At 49.5% G+C, this 23,684-nt stretch overlaps 1 protein-coding gene across 7 annotated transcripts in view; it reads left to right on the forward strand.

Moving 5' to 3' along the window:
- Nucleotides 1–23,684, forward strand: part of RPTOR (regulatory associated protein of MTOR complex 1) — a 408,568-nt gene that overhangs the window by 309,929 nt on the left and 74,955 nt on the right. For all 7 annotated transcript variants that reach the window (XM_009191419.4, XM_003913544.5, XM_009191423.4 and 4 more), the window contains 4 exons: nt 16,355–16,429; nt 19,363–19,428; nt 19,724–19,915; nt 20,961–21,101. In XM_009191419.4, coding sequence (XP_009189683.1) covers nt 16,355–16,429; nt 19,363–19,428; nt 19,724–19,915; nt 20,961–21,101 — 474 coding nt within the window. The remainder of the gene's footprint in view (nt 1–16,354; nt 16,430–19,362; nt 19,429–19,723; nt 19,916–20,960; nt 21,102–23,684) is intronic.

The following is a 23,684-nucleotide window of genomic DNA, read 5'->3' on the forward strand; positions in this document are numbered from 1 at the left end:
GCCTCCTGCAGCCCCCCGCGGTCCCCGTGACTCCTGGGGCTTGCCCTTGTGCAGATCGGGGTGCACATGGTGTACAGACAGGTCCACTTCTAAAGATCACAGAACCTGCTCAGAGGTTCAGAGGTACAGACAGAGGCCAGCCAGTCTCCCAGTGTTCTCAGCATCCCTCTGCTGCCGCCAGCTGGCCCTCAGGGCACATTTAAGAGTTTGAGAAGGATGCGAGCCCACTCAGGCTGGGCTCAGCAGATGGGCGAGCCTGGGACCCCCTCATTTCTCAAGCACCTGCAGGGCACATCCTGTGTCCCATTATGCCAGAAGCTCTGAGGGATTCAGGGGGAGGCCTTAAAGAAGGTGGGCTCAGGCAGAAGAAAAGATGGAAGAACACCATGTGCCATGGGGGAGAGGTGTGTGCCGTTTGCGTGAGACAGAGCAGGGCACAGTGGGGACACTGATCTGACAGAGATGGCACCGCCCAGGACAAGGAGCACCAAGGGGAGCACATGAAGAAAGCCGTCTCTCCAGGATTCTCCCAGGACTCTGATCCCAGAGGGCCTCCCCCAGAATCACTCCCCATGCCAGGTTACACTGCACTGCACACCACCAGCCGGAAATTACCAGGCAGGTAAAGAGAATCCAGAAAGTGTGAACCATCATGAAGAAAAGGAAACCAACCCATTAAAACCCACTCGGAACCGCTGCAGATGGTGTAATTAGCAGGCCGGGACATTAAAATATTACAAGTCTATTCCACATACTCAAAAAGTTAAATCGAGACATGGAAAATATAAAAAGAACCCAACTTAAATTTCTAGAGATGAAAATGGCAATATGTGATGGGAAAAAATATACTTGTTGGGATTAACAACCAGTTAAGCATTGCAGGAAAAAGCAGTAAATGGTTAGGCATGGGGCTCACGTCTATAATCTCAGCACTTTTGGAGGCTGAGGCAGACAGACGACTCACGTCCAGGATTTCAAGACCAGGCTGAGGACCATGGTGAAACCTCGACTCTACATGAAAACACACAAAACTCAGCCACGCATGGTGGCGCTCGCCTGTAGGCCCAGCCGTTCATGAGGCTGAGGCGGGAGAATCGGTTGAGCCCGGGAGGTCGAGCCTGCAAAGAGCCATGACTGTGCCATGGCACTTCAGCCTGGGGAACAGAATGAGGCCCTGCTTCAGAGAAAGAAAGAAAATAGCAATACAAACTAACAAAAATGAAACACGGTAAGAAAAGAAAAAAGAAAAATTTTAATTAAAGGAATATCATTCCATTGTGGGACAACTGCAAGTGACATAACATACTGTTTGGGGGGCCATAAAGGAGGCTGGGAGAAAAAGTATTTGAAGAAACAATAGCTAAAATTTTTTGAATTTGATGAAATTATAAACCCACAGATCCACAAAGCTTAGCAAACCCTAAGCACAAGAAAACTACACGAAGGCTTATCACAATCAAATTGCTTGAAAAAGAGTGATAAATTCAAAAGTCTAAAGGCAGCCAGTAAAAAGCTAGTAAGGCGCAAAGGTGAGAATGACAGCAGGTTTCTTCTTGCAGATTTCCTACAGATGGAAAAGGCAGACAGCGGAACAGCATCTTTAAAGCAGAGAAAGGGAAAAAACCGTCAACCTAGAATTCTATACCCACTGAAAATATATTTGCAAATGGAGGCAAAATAAAGACTTTTGAAGACACACAAAAGATGAAAACTCATCCCCGGCAGACCCATAGTACAAGAAACGTGAAGTCCTTTAGGCTTGAGGAGAATTACTCTTCAGAGGGAAACACGGTTCTACACAAAGGAATTAAAAGCACCAGAAATGAGTACTATGTGGATAAATATGGGATTTCTTTCTTTTTATTTAAATCTTCTTTGAAAGATAATTTTTTAAGCAAAATAATAAGTGTACTATGAATTTTTTTTCAATAAGCCTTTTGCACTCAATTTCTTTTCCTTAAGAGACAAGGTAGGCCAGGCGCGGTGGCTCATGCCTGTAATCCCAGCACTTTGGGAGGCTGAGGCGGGCGGATCACAAGGTCAGAAGATGGAGACCACAGTGAAACCCCGTCTCTAGTAAAAATACGAAAAAAATTAGCTGGGCGCGGTGGCGGGCGCCTGTAGTCCCAGCTACTCAGGAGGCTGAGACAGGAGAATGGCGTGAACCCAGGAGGCGGAGCTTGCAGTGAGCCGAGATCGCACCACTGCACTCCAGCCTGGGGAACAGAGTGAGACTCCATCTCAAAAAAAAATAAAAACAAAAAAGAGACAAGGTCTCATTCTGTTGCCTAGGCCTGATCACAGCTCACTGTAAGCTCAGACTCCCTTGCTTAAGCCATCCTCTTGCCTCAGCCTCCCAAGTAGCCGGGATCACAGGCACAAGCCACGGCACCCCACAAAATGTATAACATTTGTAAGAGCAAAATGTGTGCTAATAGTAGCAAAAAGATGGGGAGGAGAGAGAATGAAGAAATACTATTGTAAGATTCTTGGACTTTGTTTGAAGTGGTCTTGTATCACCTGCCTGAAGACAAACTGCAGTAGTCCATAAACCCTAAAGCTGCCACTCAGATTTTAAAAAGAATTACAGTTAATTAGCTGACAACATAGATGATATGAAATCACAGATATAGACAACACGAAAGGAAAAAGATAACCAGAGTAGATGCAACAAATAGCAAAAGGCGGGATGATGGATGGACACCTAATCCTGCCCGTACTGTGGAGTGGAGACTGAACACTGCAATGAGAAGGCAAAGGCCACCAGGTTGAAGAGCAAGAAAAAACCATACGATGGCTACAAGCAATGTACTTTTGGTATAAAGACAAGAGTAAATTAAAGGTAAAAGGATGGGAAAATCTCTGCCATGAAGGCACTAAGCAGAGGAAGGCTGCAGGGCCTATATTAACATCAGACAGAGGAGGTTTGGGAGCAGAGAATGTTGCTAGCAATACAGACAGACATTTCATAATGCTACAGAAGTCCATTCATCATTCATCAAGAGAATGTCACAGTCCTAAATATCTATCCACCTAATAACAGTTTCAGAATACATACAGCAAAACTGGTGGAACTGCAAGGAGAAATAGATAAATCCGTAATTACATTTGGAGATTTCAGTGCTCCTTTCTCAGTGACAAGTAACAAGCTGAAGAGAAATCAGTAAGAATAGCAGAGACTTGAGCAGCACTCTCCAGCAGCTGAGCCCTGACGTTTATAGAACACGCCACACAGCAGCCACGGAGTGCACGGAGCCTCTGCCGGCATAGGCCAGACCCTTGACCAAATAAACCTCAACAAATGTAAAGAACTGAAGTCTTACAGGCGTGTTCTACAGCCACGGTGGAGTCAAACTCAAATCAGTAATAGGTAATAGGAATGTCTCTAAGCACTTAGAAACAGAAACTTTTAGATAAATAAATGATTTTCATTTTATTCCATAACATTGTAAGTAAATTATATTAATATATATATGCCTAATACAAAATAGAATATAAACATGTAATATTAAGATACATAGATATTATAAATCACGGATAACAAAGATTTATATAAAATATTACTATAAGTATGTATATATCATACATAATATAATGTACGTATAGTTATAAATAGTTGCATTAAATAAATCCATTATATAAACATGTATATTGAGATGTAAAATAAATTGGTTGAGTATACATGGACCCAGCTCTGAGCAGTGCTGAGAGGGGAATGTGTAGCAGCTGCTAGACGATGCGTTGGAAAAGAAGGACGGTCTCCAACCTGAGACCTCAGCTTCCACCTTAAGAGAGCAGCATGAGTGGAGTAAACCCAAAGCTGCTGGCCAAAGGAAATAATACAGATCAGACTGGAGACTAATACAAAAGAAAACAGTGAAACATCAAAATCTGTTGAACAAAACATGTTTTTTTTAAACAGATGAATAAAACAGTGAAACATCACCCTGACTGTTAAGGAGACAAAGACACAGATTCCAGCATCAGGAATGAGAGAGGTGACATCGTTAAAGATTCTGGGGATATCAAAAGGATGATAAGCAAATATCATGAGCAATTTGATGGGAGAACTTTTGATAACTTTGATTCCTTGCATGACACACACGACTCACTCAAGAAGAACTCGTTAAGTGAATAGCACTCTACTTTTTTTTTTTTAGAGACTGGATCTCATCACATCACCCAGACTAGTTTCGAGCTTCTGGGCTCAAGCAATGCTCCCACCTTGGCCTCCCAAAGTGCTGGGATTACAGCAGGAGTCACTGTGCCTGTCACTACAAATGGAATTCGTAGTGAAAACTTTTACTCCAAAGAAAACTGCAGGTCCCGGTGACTCCACCAGTGGATTTTACTGAACATTAAGGAAGGCATATTTGGATGACATCTCAGCACCTTCCCATATCATTCTGTGAGGCCAGCATTACCTGACACCAATGCTTAGACACACATTACAAGAAAAGAAAACTACAGACCAGTATTCTCTTGAACATAGGTACAAAAATGCCAAATAGAATTTTTGCAAATTAAATTCAATGCTATATAAAAACAATAAAACATAATCTAGTGGGATTTATTTCAGGAATGTAAACCTGTTTAAGGATTGAAAAGTCAATGGATGCCTCTTCAGATTATTAAAGAATTATTTTTAGAGAGAGAAAAGTCCGTGTAATTTACCATATTAAAAAAAGATAAAAACCATATTACTATCTCAAGAGATGCAAAGTATTTTAACAAAATCTGAGATCCACTTCTGATTAAAAAAAAAAAAAACTCCCTGCAAACTCCTAATAGAAGGGAACTTCGTCTACCTGACAAACAGCATCTCCAGAAATTACAGCCAACACCATACAATGGTGAAAGACTGAATGCAAGATCAAGCCATCTGTTCTTGTCACATCCCTCGACATTGTACTGGAAGTTCTAGGTAGTAGAGTGAGTCAAGGAAAACAAGGCATTCAGATTCAAAAGGACGAGGTTTAACTGTATTTTCAAACAGCATGATTGTCTATGTGGAAAATCTGGTTTAATCTATTTTTAAAATGTTACTAGAAAAAGTTTAGTAAGTTTACAGGTTATAAGATCAATATACAAAATTCAATTTATGTATATACACTAGCAATCAACAATTAGAAGTTGAAATTAAAATAGAGAACATTTACAGTACCACTAAAAAAAAAAAAAAAGAATACTTAGGGATACATTCTGACAAAAGGTAGGCAAGATCTGTACACCGAAACTGCAAACCGTTGTGAAAAGAAATGAAGGAAGACCTCAATAAATGAAGAGATCATCCATTATCGTGATTTCTGCTTCTGAGATCCACATGGAAATACAAAGGACCTACAGTAGGCAAAAGAACTTGGAAAAAGAAAAACACGGTTGAAGGACATACTACCTGATTCCAAGAGTGACTATAAATCCACAGTACTCAAGATCAGAAATAGCATCAAATGAACAAACAGATAATGGAACAGGAAGAAAGTCAGGAAATAGACCCATACATATAAACACCTGCCCTGTGATGACGTGGAGAGAATGAAAAGGCCAGACACAGACTGGGAAAATATTGACAAATTGTTTTTCTGTTACAAACTAGTGGCAAGAGAATAGAAAGAACTCTCAAAACTCAATATGAAAACAAACACAAGCAGACAAAGAAAAGTGGGCAAACGTTTTGAGCAGACGCTTCACCAAAGACGTACGAATGGCAAATAAGCACATGAAACAATGCTGAGTATCATTAGTCACCAGAGAAATGCGAACTGCACCTACAGTTATCTACCATTGCACACCAAGTAGATGCCTAAGAAGCTGATGCCGTCAAGTGTTGGCAAGGCCGTGGAGGAACTGGAACCCTCATATGCTGCCGAGGGCAGTGCAAAGCGTGCACTACCACTTTGCAAAATTATTTCACAGTTTCTTATAAAGATTAGCACACACTCAGCATACAATCCAGCCATTCCATTCCTAGGTATTCCCCAGGAGAAATGGAAGCATGTCCACACAAAGGCTTGTACGTGAATGTTCCTAGCAGCTTTATTTATAATGGCCTAAAATCTGGGAATAGCCTAAATGTACATTAACAAGTGGATGAATAAGCAAACTGCAATCTCTCCATGCAATGAAATCCTACTCAACAATAAAAAAGCATGAACCGATCTCAAAATACTTAGACTGAGTGAAAGAGTATGGTTCCATTCATTTAAAACTCGAGAAAATGCAAGCTGTAGTCACAGAAAGGAGATGAGCTGCTGCTCGGGACACGTGAGGGTGGGGGCACAGGGGGAGAAGAAAACGTCCAGGGGGCCAGACCCCACCTAGATTGTGGCAGTAGCTTCACAGGTGTAGACGTACGTCCAAAATGGTCAGATTCTGTACTTCAAATTTATATGTTGCTTATACCACAATGAGGCTGCTAAAAAATTCTAATTGTGGGGCAGTCTACAAAGAACTGTACAGTTCCCTTCTAGGTTTTATTTTATTTTTTTATTTTTTCTGAGATGGAGTCTTGCTCTGTCACCCAGGCTGGAGCACAGTGGTACGATCTCTGCTCACTGCAACCTCCACCTCCCGGGTTCAAGCAATTCTCCTTCCTCAGCCTCCCGAGTAGCTGAGACTACAGGCGCCTGCCACCAAGCCCAGCTAATTTTTATATTTTTGGTAGACAAGGTTTCCCATGTTGGCCAGGCTGGTCTCAATCTCCCAACCTCAAGTGATCCTCCCGCCTCACTCTCCAAAGTGCTGGGATTACAGGCATGAGCCACCACACCCGCCTCCCCCGCTCTAGATTTTTAATTCAAGAAATGCCCCCCAAAATGTGGGGGGATTTATTCTCAAGCCTAATGATGTATATCAGCTAAGTGCAGTTCCTGGTTGGATCCTGGATCAAAAACCAGAGGCTCACAGAGGACGAAATGTGAACAATCGGGAGGAGTCTGACTCTGGACCACGAGTCAGGCGGGAGGATCCGGAGGAGTTTGACTCTGGACCGCGAGTCAGATGGGAGGATCGGGAGGAGTTTGACTCTGGACCGCAAGTCAAGCGGGAGGATCCGGAGGAGTTGACTCTGGACCGCGAGTAAGGCGGGAGGACTGTGTGGCTGTCACGTGTCTGGAGTGTGATCATGGCTTTGTGCTCATGGAAGCAAACGTCCTTTTCCTTAGGAATATTTCTGGGCAAAGCGTCATGCTATCTGCATCTTTCACACAGTGCAGAAAAACAGAGGGGATGGGGGAGCAGAAAGCAAACATGGCAGAGTATTTTTTGAAATTGTCCTTAGGGTCATGTGATGGGACCAGAGCTGAAAGAGCAGCAGAACTTGGCGATGAGAAACTCCAGGAGATGTGGCCACAGCTGTCCCCCGCTGGTCACACTTTGCAAGGATGGCGGCAGTGGTTGTTTTAATAAGTTCCTCAAGCCTGCTGTTATCATTTGTCTATCTGCTAATTAGCAAGATTAGGAAGGGGAGAGTTAATTAAGGACTCCCGTAGGCAAGGTTCCAGTTAATTGAGGGTTTTTCATAGATAAAATTAATACTCAGTCCAGGCTGACCTTCTGAGTTACAGTTAATAAAGTTGTGTTTATGGTACCACCAGGGAACTCCAAGGGTGTAATGTCAGTGGATCTGGAAAGAGACTCTGTGACGGTGTTCATGAAGTAAATCTGGATTGGGATATTCAAAGAGGCTTCCCCCTAGAAACAGGCTGCTGTGGTCCCCGGAAAGAACCCACGCTATGAGGAAAAGGCATATGAGAGAGTCTTAGAATTTTGTTTCTGCAGCCCACACGTCTGTGCCGGTTCTCCTTCCCGTGCTCAAATTCTCTACTGTTTTCTCTGCAAAGTCATTTCACCACAGTTCATGTCTGCTGGCGTTGATAGCCTCTCTTCCTGCTTCTCCACTTTTCCCCACTCCCAATTTCTCACACACGTACACACAAAACTCAATTCAAAAAATGTGCAAGGTTCGCTTTCTCTGTCACCCAGCGATGACTCAGTCTCACCAAGTGATCAAGAGAGTGCCATCTAGAGCGTGTGCCCCTGCTGGTCCCACAGCAGAAGGCAGTGCCCTGGCAAGGGCTCGTCTAGTTAGGACCCGAGCAAACATCTTACCTCCTGCGCTGGAATTTTGTTTGCTTGTGTCCTGAACTCTTGTTCCTATAGTTTCTATGTTAACACATTTTATTTTTTAGAACAGTTTTAGATGTACAGAAAACTTGAAAAGGTAGTAGAGTTCTCGTGTACCCTATACCCAATTTTCCCTGTTGACATCTTCTGTTAGTACAACATGTTTGTCACAGCGATCAATGAACTTATGTTAATCAATTATCATTAACTGCAGTTGATACTTTTATCAGATTTTCTTGCTAATGTCCTTTTTCTGTCCCAGGATCCCACATGACATTGAGTCCTCGTGTCTTCTTGGGCTTTGCTTGGCCGTGACAGTTTCCCAGACTCTCCTTGTTTTTGATGAGCTTGACAGCTTTCAGGGGTACTAGTCAGGGATTTTGTATACTGGCCCTCTGTTGTGATTTGCCCTGATTTTTTTTTTTTTTCTTTTTTTTTCTTTTGAGACAGAGTCTCGCTCTGTCGCCCAGTCTGGAGTGTGGTGGCACGATCTCGGCTCACTGCAACCTCTGCCTCCTAGGTTCATGCCATTCTCCTGCCTCAGCCTGCTGAGTAGCTGGGATTACAGGCGCGTGCCACCACGCCCGGCTAATTTTTTTGTATTTTATTTAATAGAGATGGGATTGCACCATGTTAGCCAGAATGATCTCGATCTCCTGACCGCGTGAGCCACCACGCCCGGCCATGCCCGATGTTTTTGTCCTGATTAGATTGGTGTTTGGAGAGGAAGACCCCAAAGGGGAGTGCCCTTCTGATCCCGTCATAACGAGGGTGTGTGCCATTGGAATGGCAGATCCCTGGTGGCGCTGGCCTGGGTCCCTGGCTGAGGTGGAGCTAACCCGGCTGAGGTCAGGCTTCCCCTGGGTGAAGCCGCTGCTGCCCCTTCCAGAGCAGGCTGCTCTTTGGAAGGAAGTCGCTTGGATGTGCTGGGCTTGTGTTACCTAAACTGCTTTATGTCTGCGGTTAAATTTACTCCTTCCTGCAGTTTCATTATCTTTTTAGGGTCTAAATATAGTTCTTTTAATTTCCCTTTGTTATTTATATAGGCTTATTTTTTAAGGCTTAGTCTTGGAGTTGTTTTATTTTGTTATGTTTTGTTTTGCATTTCTGGGAATTTTTAGTATTCCTTCTTTCAGTTTGCCCCTATTGAGCTAACTTTCCTGCACTACCATCTTCCAGCTGACTGTCCGTGGACATGGTGGACACGGTTTTACCCCTCCTGTGGGGAGCTTTGCCAGCTAGGGGCCCTTGAGCAGTACTCAGGAGCGCACCCGTGCCCGGAGCTGGGTGAGTCCCAGGAACGGCCAAAATGTCACCTAGCCTTCCCCCTGCTCATCTAACATAGTTTAATTGCCTTGATGGTGCATGGAATTTCCCAACTAGAGAGGCTATGATATGCAGAAAATCAGCAAAATGGCATTGCTAGGGAGCACGTTTGTGAAGCCGGCGTCTTCCACAGAAACTGTAATCGGCAAGGAGGTGCCATTGAGGGGACTCCAGGTGACGCTTTCATCATTTGGGGAGTAGCACTGCCGTGCAGTATGGCTCCTTTTTAGCCATCCTCCTAGTTCTGTGTGGAGCCCTCAGAATGGTGTTACTCTGGGCAGATTCCAGCACACCCTCGTGCTGTCCCGGGAGAACTGTGGACCAGAAAGGCCCCTTCCTCCCACCCCCATGGAAGCCGGACCACATGAGCTGGGCCACCTGTCCCGGCACTGGGTCGGTCCTGGGAGACCACCCGCCCCAGAAGAGACCAGGCCAGGTGGACAAGCACATTGGTGACAGGCCAAGCGGCAGTGGAGTAGGTCTGTCGGTACCCCCTGGGAAGGTGGGAGGTGTTTCGCCGGAGGGAGACAGTTGTATCAGCTGCCTCTGGGTTGCCAAGAATGAAATGAACAAAAGAGAGAGGAAGCAGGAGGGGGCTGTCCGCTCAGCCATTCCAGTTCCAGGCTCTTTTGCCTGCACCCAGGCAGAGTAGACCAAGCGCTGGCAGGGGTGACGGCTCACCCTTTGCAAGATGGATGGGCACAACGGGGCCCTGGCAGGTGGAGGTGGCATGGCAGGCTGTGCCGAGGGCGACCACAGAGGCTGTCTCTGTGTGGCAACTTAAGGGCCCCATGATTTATGGTTAGGCTACTTGGAGCCTGATCAAATCTCAGCTCAGCCTGCTGGGTGTAAGCGAGGGAGAGGGGATGGGGAGCCTGGTCAGCCGAGAGCAAGCCCCCCACCACTGAGGAGGCCCACAGGGGAGCCCCAGCCTGGCTTCCCCCGCTCGTGGCTGGCTCCTGTCCCGCACTCTTTCGCTGCTGTGTTTCCTCTTCTTAGTATTGGAATTGAGATGGGAAAGGCACCACAGTTCTGACCTGAGGTCAAGGCTGGGTTCATTGCAGGTCCAGAAAGCTCCAGCTCAGACACCTACTCCAGCCAGAAATGCCCAGGGCTCTGTGCGGTCCAAGGGCTCCTTTGCCAGCCCTGCCACTGGCAACACTGGGCACAGGGAGCCCCTCCGCTGCTCACCGCAGACAGAGCAGATCTCAGGTGGGAAGCGGGTCCTGGTGTGATTCGCACACATGATCTGAAATTGTGATGTTTCTCCACAGCACAAACGTGGGTTCTTTCATTCATTCATCAGACGTTTACTGACCGGCTAATAGGAACCAGGCCATGCTGCCTCCTGGGACTAATAAAGACTAATAATGCACGTTTTTGTCCTCACAGAGCTGAAATGGCTAACTCAAATGCGGCAGCTTGGGAAGTGCAGTCTAAGTCCCTGCAAAGGGTGGGGAGGGAAGCCATTGCAGAGGCCGTGCTGGGGGGCAGGGCCCCAGGCGGAGAGGACAAAGGCCCAACAGGCAGAGGGAGCTCACCCCATTCCCGAAGCCGCAAAAAAATGAGCTCCGTGTGTCAGCCACATTCCGGAAGCTGCAAAAAAATGAGCTCGGTGTGCCCCAAAGTCTGAGAAGCTGAAGAGAAAGGGGAAGATGGGTTTCTTTATTCAGAAATGTTTCTCAGTCTCCACTGTCACACTGCTGGGTTATTGACACCAGACTGTGAAGAATCTCACTGTCAGTGCCACATGGGGGAGGACATTGCTTACCATGACTCATTGTGGCCTCAGGGACAGTGTGTCAGGCCCGGCAGGACAGCACACGGTCTGTGCTGGGGAAGTCGTGCAGACATGCGAACATACAGACATGTGAACCCAAGTCAGCCCGGGCTGAACAGCGGGTCCCCCGGAAGAGATGAGCAGTGGAATAAGGATTACATGTAGGGGCAGAGGACATCTCAGTCTGTACCTGTCTGTAGCATTTTAATGTTTGATCCTTGGTGCCTACAAATTTTAGGACATGTACAAAAAAGATTGAAAAAGATGGGAAGCATGCCAGTGATTTTGCTGTGGACATCAGACACAGCATTCGGGGCCACTGTAGATGTGGGTATGTCTGGCCTGAGAATAACTAAAGGGCTTCTTTTTTTTTTTTTTTTTTTTTTTTTGTGACAGAGTCTTGCTCTGTCACCAGGCTGGAGTGCAGTGACTTGATCTCAGCTCACTGCAACTTCCACCTCCCGGGTTCAAGCGATTTTCCTGCCTCAGCCTCCAGAGTAGCTGGGATCACAGTCATGTGCCACCACGCCCAGCTAATTTTTATGTTTCTAGTAGAGATGTGGTTTCACCGTGTTGGCCAGGATGGTCTCCATCTCTTGACCTCATGATCCGCCCACCTCAGCCTCCCAAAGTGCTGGATTAGAATTAACCATTTATAGAAAACCAATATGTCTATATTAATATATATATTTATGTTTAAATATCTTGCCTTTCTTGGCGAGTGGGGAACGCACTGTGCCCATGGGTGAAGGCCTGAGGTGGAAAGCTTGTCTTCCACTGCTCAGCGGATGTTCTGCTGAAGTCGTGAAGAACAGTGAGCTCTTGTGACCGGTAAACAGAAATCCCTACTTTGGTGTTATTTTCCCAGGCACTACCAGTTTTATTGGCACCCACCATTGTGAAAACTGCAAATATAAACATCTCAGCACAGCCCTCCATCTGCCTTCGGATGACTTCCTGGTAGCATCCTCATGTTATGGTAACAGACCACCGAAAGCTCACTCAGGAGCTATTTTCTTGTTGGAAACTTTCTTTGCTTTCCAGCACCCCTGCTCATAACAAGGGATAGACTTCTACCCAGTGGACATGAACCATGGCCCCGTAGCTCTGTGATTGTCTCTGTGTTCACATCAGGACGTGAGTGGTAGGGTGTTCGCATGAAATTGCTTAGAGCTTGGCTCATCATCCTGCCTCTTTAGGCCTTCTCCGTCAGGCATGGTGGTCTGTTAGCCTGGGCGTAATTCTTGTGTTCCTGCTTCTCCATAAAATAATCCTTAAAAACTTTGTTAAGGAGAATAAAGGGAGGGTCTCTTCCCATGACATCTTTTGCCAGAATATTCAGAGGAAGAAAGCCCGCCCTGGCCTTACGGGTGCACCTTGCAGAAGGCAGGGCCTTGGTCAGGGGCTCCTCCTGGTCTCTGCCCCATTGTCATATCTGTTTGCAAACCACATCTTTAGTTGCTCCAACAATGAATACATGCTTGCATCTTCCCACATTATGTTTGCTCTTCCCTTCCTCGCCTCTCTTTTCCGCATTAAAAAATATGTAAATTCCTGAAATCGTGACACATAGAAGAATCAAAATTGGCTTCAATGTGTGGTGAGGAAAGGGGGCTTGCTCAGAAAAAAAAAATTCATACTCTTGCTCTTTCCTCTGCACCTGCTTTCTACTCTGGCCTTAACATGTCACCACCATAGTTTGATCTGGAGAAAATGAGCACAGCAAGATGGAGCCTGTTGAGAAGGTGGCTTTGGCAGATTCGTGCTGCCGGCACCGTGCCGTTCTTCTGAGCCCCTAGTCTCTGCTGGGTCTTCCCACCAAGCCCGTGCCACGCAGGGTGTGTGTGTCGCCTGCCAGGTCTTCCCACCAAGCCCGTGCCACGCAGGGTGTGTGTGTCGCCTGCTGGCTGCCGTTCTGCATGTGTGTAGTTTCAAGTCTTATTTCCTCTTCTGTGTAACAAGGCCCTTGGTCCAAGTGTGCTTGTAATTTGGGCTAGTGAGCAGCAGCCGAGAGAGTCCACCCCAGTCTCCTTAGCCAGTGAAGCGGGAGCTCCCAGGTTCCTGCCTGCGGGGAGGGTGGGGGCGGTTTGAGTTAGTGAAAATCTGTGTATTAAACCGATATGTAAATGACCCCTGCCGAGCGCTGAAAATGAAGGTATGAAAAGGCATCATCATCCATGGTTCCCACCTGGCACGATGACCATATCAAAACAGAGATCTGGTAGTATACACCACGTAGTTGCCGGACTCCGACAAAGAGATCTGGTAGTATACGCTGCAGAGTTGCCAGACTCCGACACAGAGATCTGGTAGTATACGCCGCAGAGTTGCCAGACTCGGCACAGAGATCTGGTAGTATACGCCACAGAGTTGTGAACTCTGATACAGAGATCTGGTAGTATCGCGCAGAGTTGCCAGACTCGATACAGAGATCTGGTAGTATGCAGCCACAGAGTTGCCAGACTCCGGCACAGAAGTCTGGCTGGCCTCTGGCCCATGAGTTGCCAGACTCCGACTTGAGATCCTGGTAGTATATCTTGCCAGAGTTGCCAAACTCCGACACAGAGATCTGGTAGTATATGCCTTGAAGTTGCCAGACTCCGACACAGAGATCTGGTAGTATACGCCGCAGAGTTGCCAGACTCTGATACCGAGGGCACATCTAAGTTCTCCCACCCTGATTTCATGCCTGAAATTCAGAATTAGTAAGATTTGAGTCAGTGATGCTTCGTTACATGCTCACGAGACATGTTTGAGGAGCTTCACTGTGAATGCGTGGGCTTCGATTTGACTTGTGAAACCTCTGGTTAAAACAAAGGAATGTGCCTTCATTCTCAGAACCAGGCGCTTTTTCTGCTGCCCTGGCCCTCTGGGCTGAGTCTTTACATGGACAGCGGTCGATGTGTCTCAGTTTATTTGTCAAAACCTCCAGCTAAAGCCAGTTGTTGCTTGAAAACTGCCTGCTTAATTGGCCTCCTCAGCTCGGGGGAGCAGCTTGCAATCTGAGGCTGGCACCCGGCTCCCTGACCACCCGCTCCCCATCACACTCAGCTCTCATTCCAGCAGCCCAGCCCATAACCCGCCTCATCAGTGTATTGATGTGAGGCAGAAACACCTCATTATAAGAGCACCCCTGAGAAATAGCAGGGTCAGGGGCTTCTGGGCTGCACAACCAACGGATTCCCTCTGCAAAATCACTCCTGCCTCAGTGGGAAAGGGCCAGCCATGCAGGGCTGCACTGGAGAGTCGTTCTTTTCTTGATCCTCAGACAACCAGTTCTTAAAATTTCGGTCCTCTGTCCTTGGATGGCCTTCGTCCTCTGGAGAGGAGCATGCTGGGAGCCGGCGGAACACACGCCTCACTCTGTGAATGCAATGTCTGTCACTGATCAGTTTCTAGGTATTGATCCTAGAAACCCATGCTCTGTGGGTCCCTCTCCAAGAAACACAGCGTCCACGATTTGTACATTGCACTACAGTTTCAGACTGCTTTCACATGTGTGGTTTCATCTCTGATTCCACGACCTGAGCACAGATTTTTTTTTTTTTTTTTTTTTTTTTTTGTGAGATGTAGTCTTGCTCTGTCACCCAGGCTGGAATGCAGTGGTGCAGTCTCTGCTCACTACAACCTCCACCTCCCGGGTTCCAGCAATTCTCCTGCCTCAGCCTCCTGAGTAGCTGGGACTACAGGTGCATGCCACCACACCCGGCTAATTTTTGTATTTTTTAGTAGAGACAGGGTTGCACCATATTGGCCAGGCTGGTCTCAAACTCCTGACCTCATGATCCGCCTGCCTCAGCCTCCCAAAGTGCTGGGATTATAGACATGAGCCTCTGTGCTCAGCTGGGTGCAAATACCCAGTGCTCGGCACCCAGTAGGCCCTCACAACTGTGGCGAGCCATGGCCACATGGCTGTGATTGTGCTGACAGCACACAGTAGGTCCTCACAACTGTGACAAGCCACGGCCACGTGATTGTGCTGACAACACACAGTAGGCCCTCACAACTGTGACGAGCCATGGCTGTGTGATTGTGCTGACAGCACACAGTAGGCCCTCGTGGTTGTGACGAGCCATGGCCGTGTGATTGTGCTGACAGCACACAGTAGACCCTTATGACTGTGACGAGCCATGGCAGCGTGACTGCGATTGTGCTGACAGCACACAGTAGGTCCTCACGACTGTGGTGAGCCATGGCCGTGAGGCTGCAACTGTGCTGGCAGCACACAGTAGGTCCTCATGACAGTGGTGAGCCATGGCCGCGAGGCTGCGATTGTGCTGGCAGCACACAGTAGGTCCTCACAAGTGTGGTGAGCCATGGCCGTGAGGCTGCGATTGTGCTGGCAGCACACAGTAGGTCCTCATGACTGTGGCGAGTGATGGCCGTGAGGCTGTGATTGTGCTGGCAGCACACAGTAGGTCCTCATGACTGTGGCAAGCCGTGGCCGCAAGGCTGCGAGTGTGCTGGTAGCACACAGTAGGTCCTCACGACTGTGGCGAGCCATGGCCGTGTGTCTGTGATTGTGTGGACAGGCACAGAATGGCCTGAAGCGTGGGAAGGTCCCCTGCCTGACAGCGGCTTTAGCACCAGGAAACCTCCCACCTGGGGCCTGCCTGTGAAGGTGAGTCGGGCCAGTGGGAAGCGCCTGCTCAAGTGGAACTGCACACAAACCACTGGGAGCTACTGCCTCACACACGATTGCTTTTCAGCATTTTGTAAGTCCAAGCAAACCCCCAAGAAAAGCTTGAGCGGGGCCGGGTCTGCACCAACAGGCTGGGTCCGCGTGAGTGCTGGTTGGATGTGCTCCAGTGTGGAGGGCAGAGGGAGAGAGTGGGCCGCCTGGAGAGGAGTGGGGTGCAGTCAGGGGCTGCAGGACGCTCCCCAGCAGGCACCCCGGCGGTGTGAAAGAATGTCTGGGAGCTGCTTTCCTCTGGGCGTTTGTGGGATCCCTCCCCTTAGCCAAGGCGCCGCTGCAGCTGTTTTTCAAATGAAAACTGGGCTTGAGAGGAGGAAATAATTGAGGTCTAAGAAGTCCATGCCCTCATTTGTTCATGCACAACGAGAAGCTTGAGGCATCTGCGGGACGCTGCACTCACTGCCTCTCCTCTGTCTCTTTCTCTGCAGTCGTGCCAGGCAGACCTCGTGAAGGACAACGGCCACAAGTACTTCCTGTCGGTCCTGGCGGACCCCTACATGCCAGTAAGGACTGGGCAGCACCCTCTCCATGGGCTTGGGACTCAGCACTCGCCTCTGCCCACATGTTGCACTGTGGTGGGGCCTTTTGACGGGGGCTACAGGAGGAAGGTCAAGGGTCACAGCAGGGGCCACGTCCGCGGGGTCAGCAACTGCTTCACGTTAGACACGGCCCTTTGCTCAGCACCATGAGTGCAGCTGTTGTTTCGTGTCTGTCTCTAAATAACAGCGCAGTTGACCCGGACACATGGATTGTTTTGGTTTATTTTAGTCTGTTTTCACTGGCACTTTGCAAAATAGTCAAATCCACTCTCCCTGCTGTCCACTGCGTTAGACTAGCAAGCGCTCGCACATCTCTAATGTGATGGTTCCGGCACCTAGGAAGGTCTTGGAACACAACAAGATATCAAAGCACCTCGTTTCAGGAAGGAAGGGAGAAAGGAAAGGAAGGAAAGAAGGTTGTTCGAAAGTTTACATTTTCAGTATATTTTATTGTATTAAATTGTTTAAAAATTAGTAATTCATGAATAGGGTATATAGTTATTCTGTAAATGTTTCATAATGTTTTATTTCTAGCTCCCAGGTTAGTAATGAGAACAAAATAGATATATCCTAAATAATTCTTTACCATAACTTAATATTGCCAGAATATTTAAGTATATTAGCTAGTTTCCACAGTGGTAGGTGGCTTTGGCTGTATAAAGGAACTTTTGTATGTAATTTCACCCCCTAGTTGGTTTTCTAAGCTAAATGATTTTTTAAAACACAGAAAACAAACAGGACTGTTTTCCAAAAGGTAAATAGTACATGCGCTTTGTGTTGTATTGAAACATCATCACAGGCAGTTAAAGTTTATACTTTATGTCAGTTTTGGAAACCATCACTTCCCATTCTTAAGAATAAGGAAGAAAGCAAATCCCACATGAAGAAGTGAGGAAGAATGCCCACTGGCGACTTGGGCACGAGAGTGAGCTAAGCTCACAAGAATGGCCCCACCTCAGCCATCAGCCTGTGGAATTTTTGAGGAGACAGCCATGTTTGAAAGAATGAAAAGGAGGCTGGGTGCGGTGGCTCATGCCTGTAATCCCAGCACGTTGGGAGGCCAAGGCTGGTGGACTGCTTGAGCTCAGGAGTTTGAGACCAGCCTGAGCAACATGGTGAAACCCCGTCTCTACCAAAACTACAAAAAATTAGCCGGGTGTTGTGGCGCACGCCTGTGGTCTCAGCTACTCAGGATGCTGAAGTGGGAGGATCGCCTGAGCCCTGGGAAGTCAAGGCTGCAATGAGCTGTGATTGTACAACTGCACTCCAGCCTGAACAACAGAGTGAGACCCTGTCTCCACTAAGTAAATAAATAATATAAATATTCTTAAATGACTAACTGGAAAGAATTTGGTGTGATTCTGTCAAACTGTCAACCATTGTTTTGTTTCTTCAGCGCTTTGTGCCTGTTACGAGAAAATATTCAGAGCTTCCTACTCATCCTCAGAAATGATTGATTTTTCTAAACTCATAAGCAGATCTGAAAAAACAAATCGAAGCTGTAAAAAAGAAAAGACATGCACTGTTATTGAAAACTCGGGAGATGAATTAAATCACAGAACAGCCAGCCAAGAAGAGGGTTCGTGAAGGAGCCACCTGGAGCGCTGTCCGTGAAGCTGAGCGAGGAGATATGAAAGCCGGGCTAAGAGCTGGGCTGGGAATGCTCACCATGTAGCCAGCATGGTTCAGAACGAGAGAGGAGAGTAAGTGGAGAAGCAGTTTTTGATTAGATAGTGGCTGTGAATTTTCCAGATTTGAAGAAAGGAGAGTTCCAATTTTAAAAGCAGGATGAATCCTGAGAAGGTTAAAGAGAAACAAATTCATACACAGGCACATCGTAATGAAAACAGCAAATATCAAAGGCATAAAGACAAACCTTAAAAGTTCCCAGAACAAACGTTGTCAGCAAAGGAGGAAACAGCGCTGGCCCTGACAGCAGACCTCTCATCAGCAGCGGCTCTCGGCAGGGGACAGGGAGCCCTCGGCGTGAGAGGAAAGCAGCCGTGGTCGGGTCACCCGCACCCAGCTCAGTCACCACTCAGGAATGGGGGTGCAGTAAGCAGCATTCAGACACCAACAGTTTACTCCTTCCGAACCCCACAGACGATGGCTAGAAAGACCGCATGTCAGCGAGGAGTAAACAGAACCAGGAGGGAAAAGCAAGATGTAGGACACAGCAAAAAGCCAAGAAGTTGGCAAACGTGTTGGCACATCTAAAGCTTTGCACAAATGAAGAATACTCATGGCGAATTGGAGGGTCAAACAAGAGGAGGAATTGGTACCTTGGGAGCCCTGCAATAATCCAAGATTATTGGATTATTGGTCTAGCGTAGGACGCACTAGACCGTGCGGTGTGCACGTAAAAAACTAAGGCACCACTAAAAACTTACAAATAGACTCTGGTTTCCAGGTCAGCAAAGGCACAGAGGGCAGAAGAGAATGAAAATGAGTCACAGTAGAAGAGCAGAAAGGAGAAAACAGTGAAACACAGTTAGAGGGCTGCCTCCATGCCTTTGCTGCCAAAGTCCCTGATTGCAGGACCGTGTGCTCAGAGTGCTGGACAGGCTGGGGAGGTGAGGTCCGGGTGCTTCATACCGACAGCCATGGCTAGCCTGTGACAGACGAGACAGCCACCAGGTCTGTGCCCGTCCTGCAGTGTTAGGCCTTCTAAGGAGTAGTCTCTTCACTCTGGGAGGGGAGCCCAGAACTCTCAGGCCTTTGAAAATGGCTTTTCATTTTTGTAGAGTCCACTCAAAATCCAGCAGTAAAGCTGGCTCTCGTTACTTTAATTATGCGCCACGCATATCGTGAAGATTCAGAAAGGATCACGCTGTTGTGCTTTGGGAATGAGAGTTTCCATTGAGGGGAGACAACCGAGACTGGCTTTTGTTTTCCAGGCCGAACACAGGACCATGACGGCTTTCATTCTCGCCGTGATTGTCAACAGCTATAACACGGGGCAGGTGAGCACCCCAGCCACCCCCAGCCCCCAGAGCCCACCCTTGACGTTGCAGAGGAGCTGGGCCCACTGGGAAACGTGGTGCCACGTGGGGGCGAAGGGGTGTCCAGCAGAGGCTCGGGCCCTTCGTCTAGCCAGCCATTTGCAGGGTGAATATGAATCAGGAATTTACAATGGGGAAAATTGAGCATATCAAGGCCTCCCGAGAACGGGTGGCCGCCACCATCCCGCACAGGCACCCACCACGTGCCCGCCATTGGCAGGCAGATGCCCACCTGTCTGTGGTTCTACCTCTGCAGGAAGCCTGCCTTCAGGGAAACCTCATTGCCATCTGCCTGGAGCAGCTCAACGACCCGCACCCCTTGCTGCGCCAGTGGGTGGCCATCTGCCTCGGCAGGATCTGGCAGAACTTCGACTCGGCGAGGTGGTGCGGCGTGAGGGACAGCGCTCACGAGAAGCTCTACAGCCTCCTGTCCGACCCCATTCCCGAGGTGAGTCCGGCGGGGCTCAGAGCCCAGTCCTCCTGGCTGCCGACTGCGGGAGCTCCAAGGGGGAGGCAGAGGTCTGCTCGCGTGCAGGTGTGGCCGGCCCATGTCCAGGAACTTCAGGGCTGCGCACTAACAAGAGTAGGACCGTGGAACCTTGGTGAGAGGAGAGCCATGCCCCTGGGGACTTTGCACCCGGGCCCAGAGTGCACTCCCGGGGACAGTGGCACAATTGCAAGCGGGGGTCCCGGAGGGCGCCTCAGAGGCAGGGGTCACGTGCTCACTCTCTGGGTGCCACTCTGTGTCCTCACCGCGGCCTGCAAGGCAAGGACTACTAGATCTCCACTTTACGGGGAAGGAGACAGGCCAGTGGCTTGTGCCTGGTGCAGCTGGGGAAGGTGCGGGGCGCCGCCCACAGAATGGCCGCAGGCTGGAACTCCGGGAGTTGCACGCACCATTGCCTTCACTCTTCACTTCGCCCTGGCCTATGCAGGGTACAGGGTGTTGCTCATTTTTAGAGCTGAGGAAGCAGGTCAGGGACCGTGACTTCTCCCCAGGACCACATGGTGTCAGAGGCAGGGGCTAAGCCAGGGTCCCCGAACCCCAGGACCACGTGGTGTCGCTCCCCTGGCTGAGCCCTGTGTGCTTGGTGCACTCCGGGACCCCCACGCCCCTCTGCCTCCAGGAGTGCCTGCACCTTCCTCTCTTTCCACCCTCCCACCCTCTGTGGCCCCTCCCAGCCCGCTCCTCTAACTCCTGCCTCATTCGTCAGCACATTCCCTGGCGCCTGGTTTGGTCTTTCAGTTCCCGGGGCAATGCAGCTCCCGCCTCTGCAGCCTGGCCATCCGCCCCTGGAGCTGGGCGGCTGCCCCTGCTGCCCCCCACCTCCTTCCCTGTTGCCTCTCTGGCAGTGCGAGGAGAGCCTGGGGCCTGGAGAGCTGTTCAGCAAGCACCTGTGGGGTTGGATTCACCTGCACACAGCGCTGGCAGAAAGGCAGGCTGCAGCATGGCCCAGCGTGGGACATGCGTGTGACCCCCTGCTGCCTTGCAGGTCCGCTGCGCGGCGGTCTTCGCCCTTGGCACGTTCGTGGGCAACTCTGCAGAGAGGACGGACCACTCCACCACCATCGACCACAACGTGGCCATGATGCTGGCCCAGCTGGTCAGCGACGGGAGCCCCATGGTCCGGAAGGTGCGTGAACCCCCAGCCCGGCAGCAGCAGAGCGCCCAGGCCAGACCCCGCGACACCTGGGGCCAAGCCCGCGTGGCCCTGACCGCAGCAGGGAGCACTCAGTTTCCACTGTGTATCATTTCGAGAGCAGATCTTTACATGTTTCATTCTCTCCAAAATGCGTTTCTTTACCAGACACCCGTGTGTTTGCTTCATGTAAAGGCGTTTAGTAGGTCGCGCCTCCCGGCAGCTTGTGTAGTAATCTCCTTCCTGCCTGGGAGCAACACACACAAGCACCACTGCGGTTCCAAAGAGACGCAGCCGCCCACAGGTGGCGGGAAGGTTGTGTACTGGGTCCCCCCACACCCCCCGTATGTCAGCAACTGAACAAAACAGTTTTTTTGTTTTGGTTTGGTTTGGTTTGGTTTGGTTTTTTGAGATGGAGTCTTGCTCTGTGGCCCAGGCTGGAGTGCAGTGGCACAATCTCGGCTCACTGCAAGCTCCACCTCCTGGGTTCACGCCATTCTCCTGCCTCAGCCTCCTGAGTAGCTGGGACGACAGGCACCGCCACCACGCCCGGCTAATTTTTTGTATTTTTAGTAGAGACGGGGTTTCACCGTGTTAGCCAGGATGGTCTCGATCTCCTGATCTCCTGATCCGCCCGCCTCGACCTCCCAAGTGCTGGGATTACAGGCGTGAGTGGCCATGCCCGGCCAAAACAGTTTTATAAACTTGAAAACTTACTCACCTGTTTAAATGTAGAAACATCACTGATGATTGTCCAAGGTTTCACACCCCTAGAAAAAGTTGGTTCCACACACCCTCAAATTCCCCCACCCACCCCAGCGCAAAAGGGGCGTTTAGGAAGACACTGGTTTCCCGATCTCCTTTGCTGGTGAGATCGAAGGCTGCTCTTGCAGAGAACTCATCCGACAGCCGGAGCTCAGAGCTGCTTTCTGGGCGGGGAGTCTGTGTCCCCCCTCGCGCGTTCCTGTGCGGGCTGTGTGTGAGTCTCTCTTGGAGATGGGCTCTATCAGGAGACGGGCCGTGAACCAGGGGCTGGGGATTGTTTGTTGGGAGAGCAGATGCCGCTGCTTTACTTGGGAGGGATGTGATCTGGCCAGGTTGCCCTCAGACAGACGAAGCGTGGAGAGGCACGTTCTATCGTGCGTTCCCTTCTAGAATTAGCCCAAGTCATTAGGATGCTACATTTTCTACTGAAATCTTGAAAATGTGAAGTGAGATTCTGGCGAGCCTTTTCTGTTGGTTCTGACTTTGTTATCTTCACGTCCTCCTCATGGCCGGGCTTCTGAACCCGGCTTCTCTCAGCCCCTGCCAAATTCTTTTTCCCAAATCAAATCACCTTTGGTGGACATCACTGATCAAAGCAGCAAATCAACGGTTTGTCTGTTAAAATTCTTTTTAAAGTAAGGAAAGCTTTGTTTCTTCTTTACAAAAACAATGTGAAAATAGAGAGGACGTTAGCTGTGAGGCGTTCCCCAAGAGCCATCTTGTGGCTGGCTGTCCGTCCTGGGTTGTGTCCCGTGGTGTGGTCCTGGCTGCTGGGGCACTGAGATGAAGCTCACCCTCCACTGGGAGTGGTTCGGCATTCACTCGCCTGCACGGCCACCTGCTGAACCTGCATCCTGGAGATGTGGCCTGTGAGGACACCATGGGGTTCAGAGGAAGTGCTGCCGACCGGGAAACAGCTGTCTCGGGGACGCTGGGCAGGGCGTGTGGAGGGGGATGACAGCCCCTGCCCTCCAGGAGCATGCAGTCTAATCAAAGAGACAGATACAGATACAGTCATTACACCAGAGCCTTGTGGAGAAGTGCTGCCTGGAGTGCTCTGGAGCTCCTGAGAGCTGGGCCTGTGCTTGCATCTGAGCGGGAAGGGGGTAGGCAGAGGCTTTTGTGGAGGGGCAGCTCTTACCTGGTTATGGAGGGTGAGTCATACGTCACCCAGGAGGGGCTGGATAAGTGGGAGGAGCGTGTGTGGAGGCCTAAGCATGGGGAAGATGGAGAGGCTCAGGGCCACCCCTCTTCTGAGTGGCCAGAGGCTCAGGCGTGGGGAAGATGGAGGGGCTCAGGGCCACCTTCTTTCCACGTGGCCGGACCATTGAGCAGGCAGGAGGGGCAGTGGGGTGAGGCTGAAGTCAGGAGCTGTGAGTGCCAGGCTCCAGCTGTCAAGAATGTGCCTTCAATAAGTGATCTATTCTTACAAATCTAACGGGGTTCACTCTTGCAGCAAATATTTTTCTGGTGTCTGCCCCGCGCTGGGTACCACATCAGGCACTTGGGATGCTTCCCGGCTTCAGGGGGTTTGTGTTCTAGCAGGAGAAGCAGCAAACAGAGCTGATACCCTCAGCTGGCAGGGTGATGTCTGGAGGGAGGGAGGGTAGTGAGGAGTCAGAGAAAGACACCATCACTCACGTGTGACCAGGAGGCCTCCCCAAGCAGGCTGCACTGGCACGCAGACTCGGGGAGTGCACTGACTCTGAGGGGGTGCGCTGACTCTGGGGACGGTGCCGACAGGGGCTGTGCCAACTCCAGGGGTGCACTGACTCTGGAGTGTGCCGACTCGGGGGGTGTGCCGACTCGGGG

This window comes from Papio anubis, chromosome 17, assembly GCF_008728515.1.
Source record: "Papio anubis isolate 15944 chromosome 17, Panubis1.0, whole genome shotgun sequence".
NCBI lineage: Eukaryota > Metazoa > Chordata > Mammalia > Primates > Cercopithecidae > Papio > Papio anubis.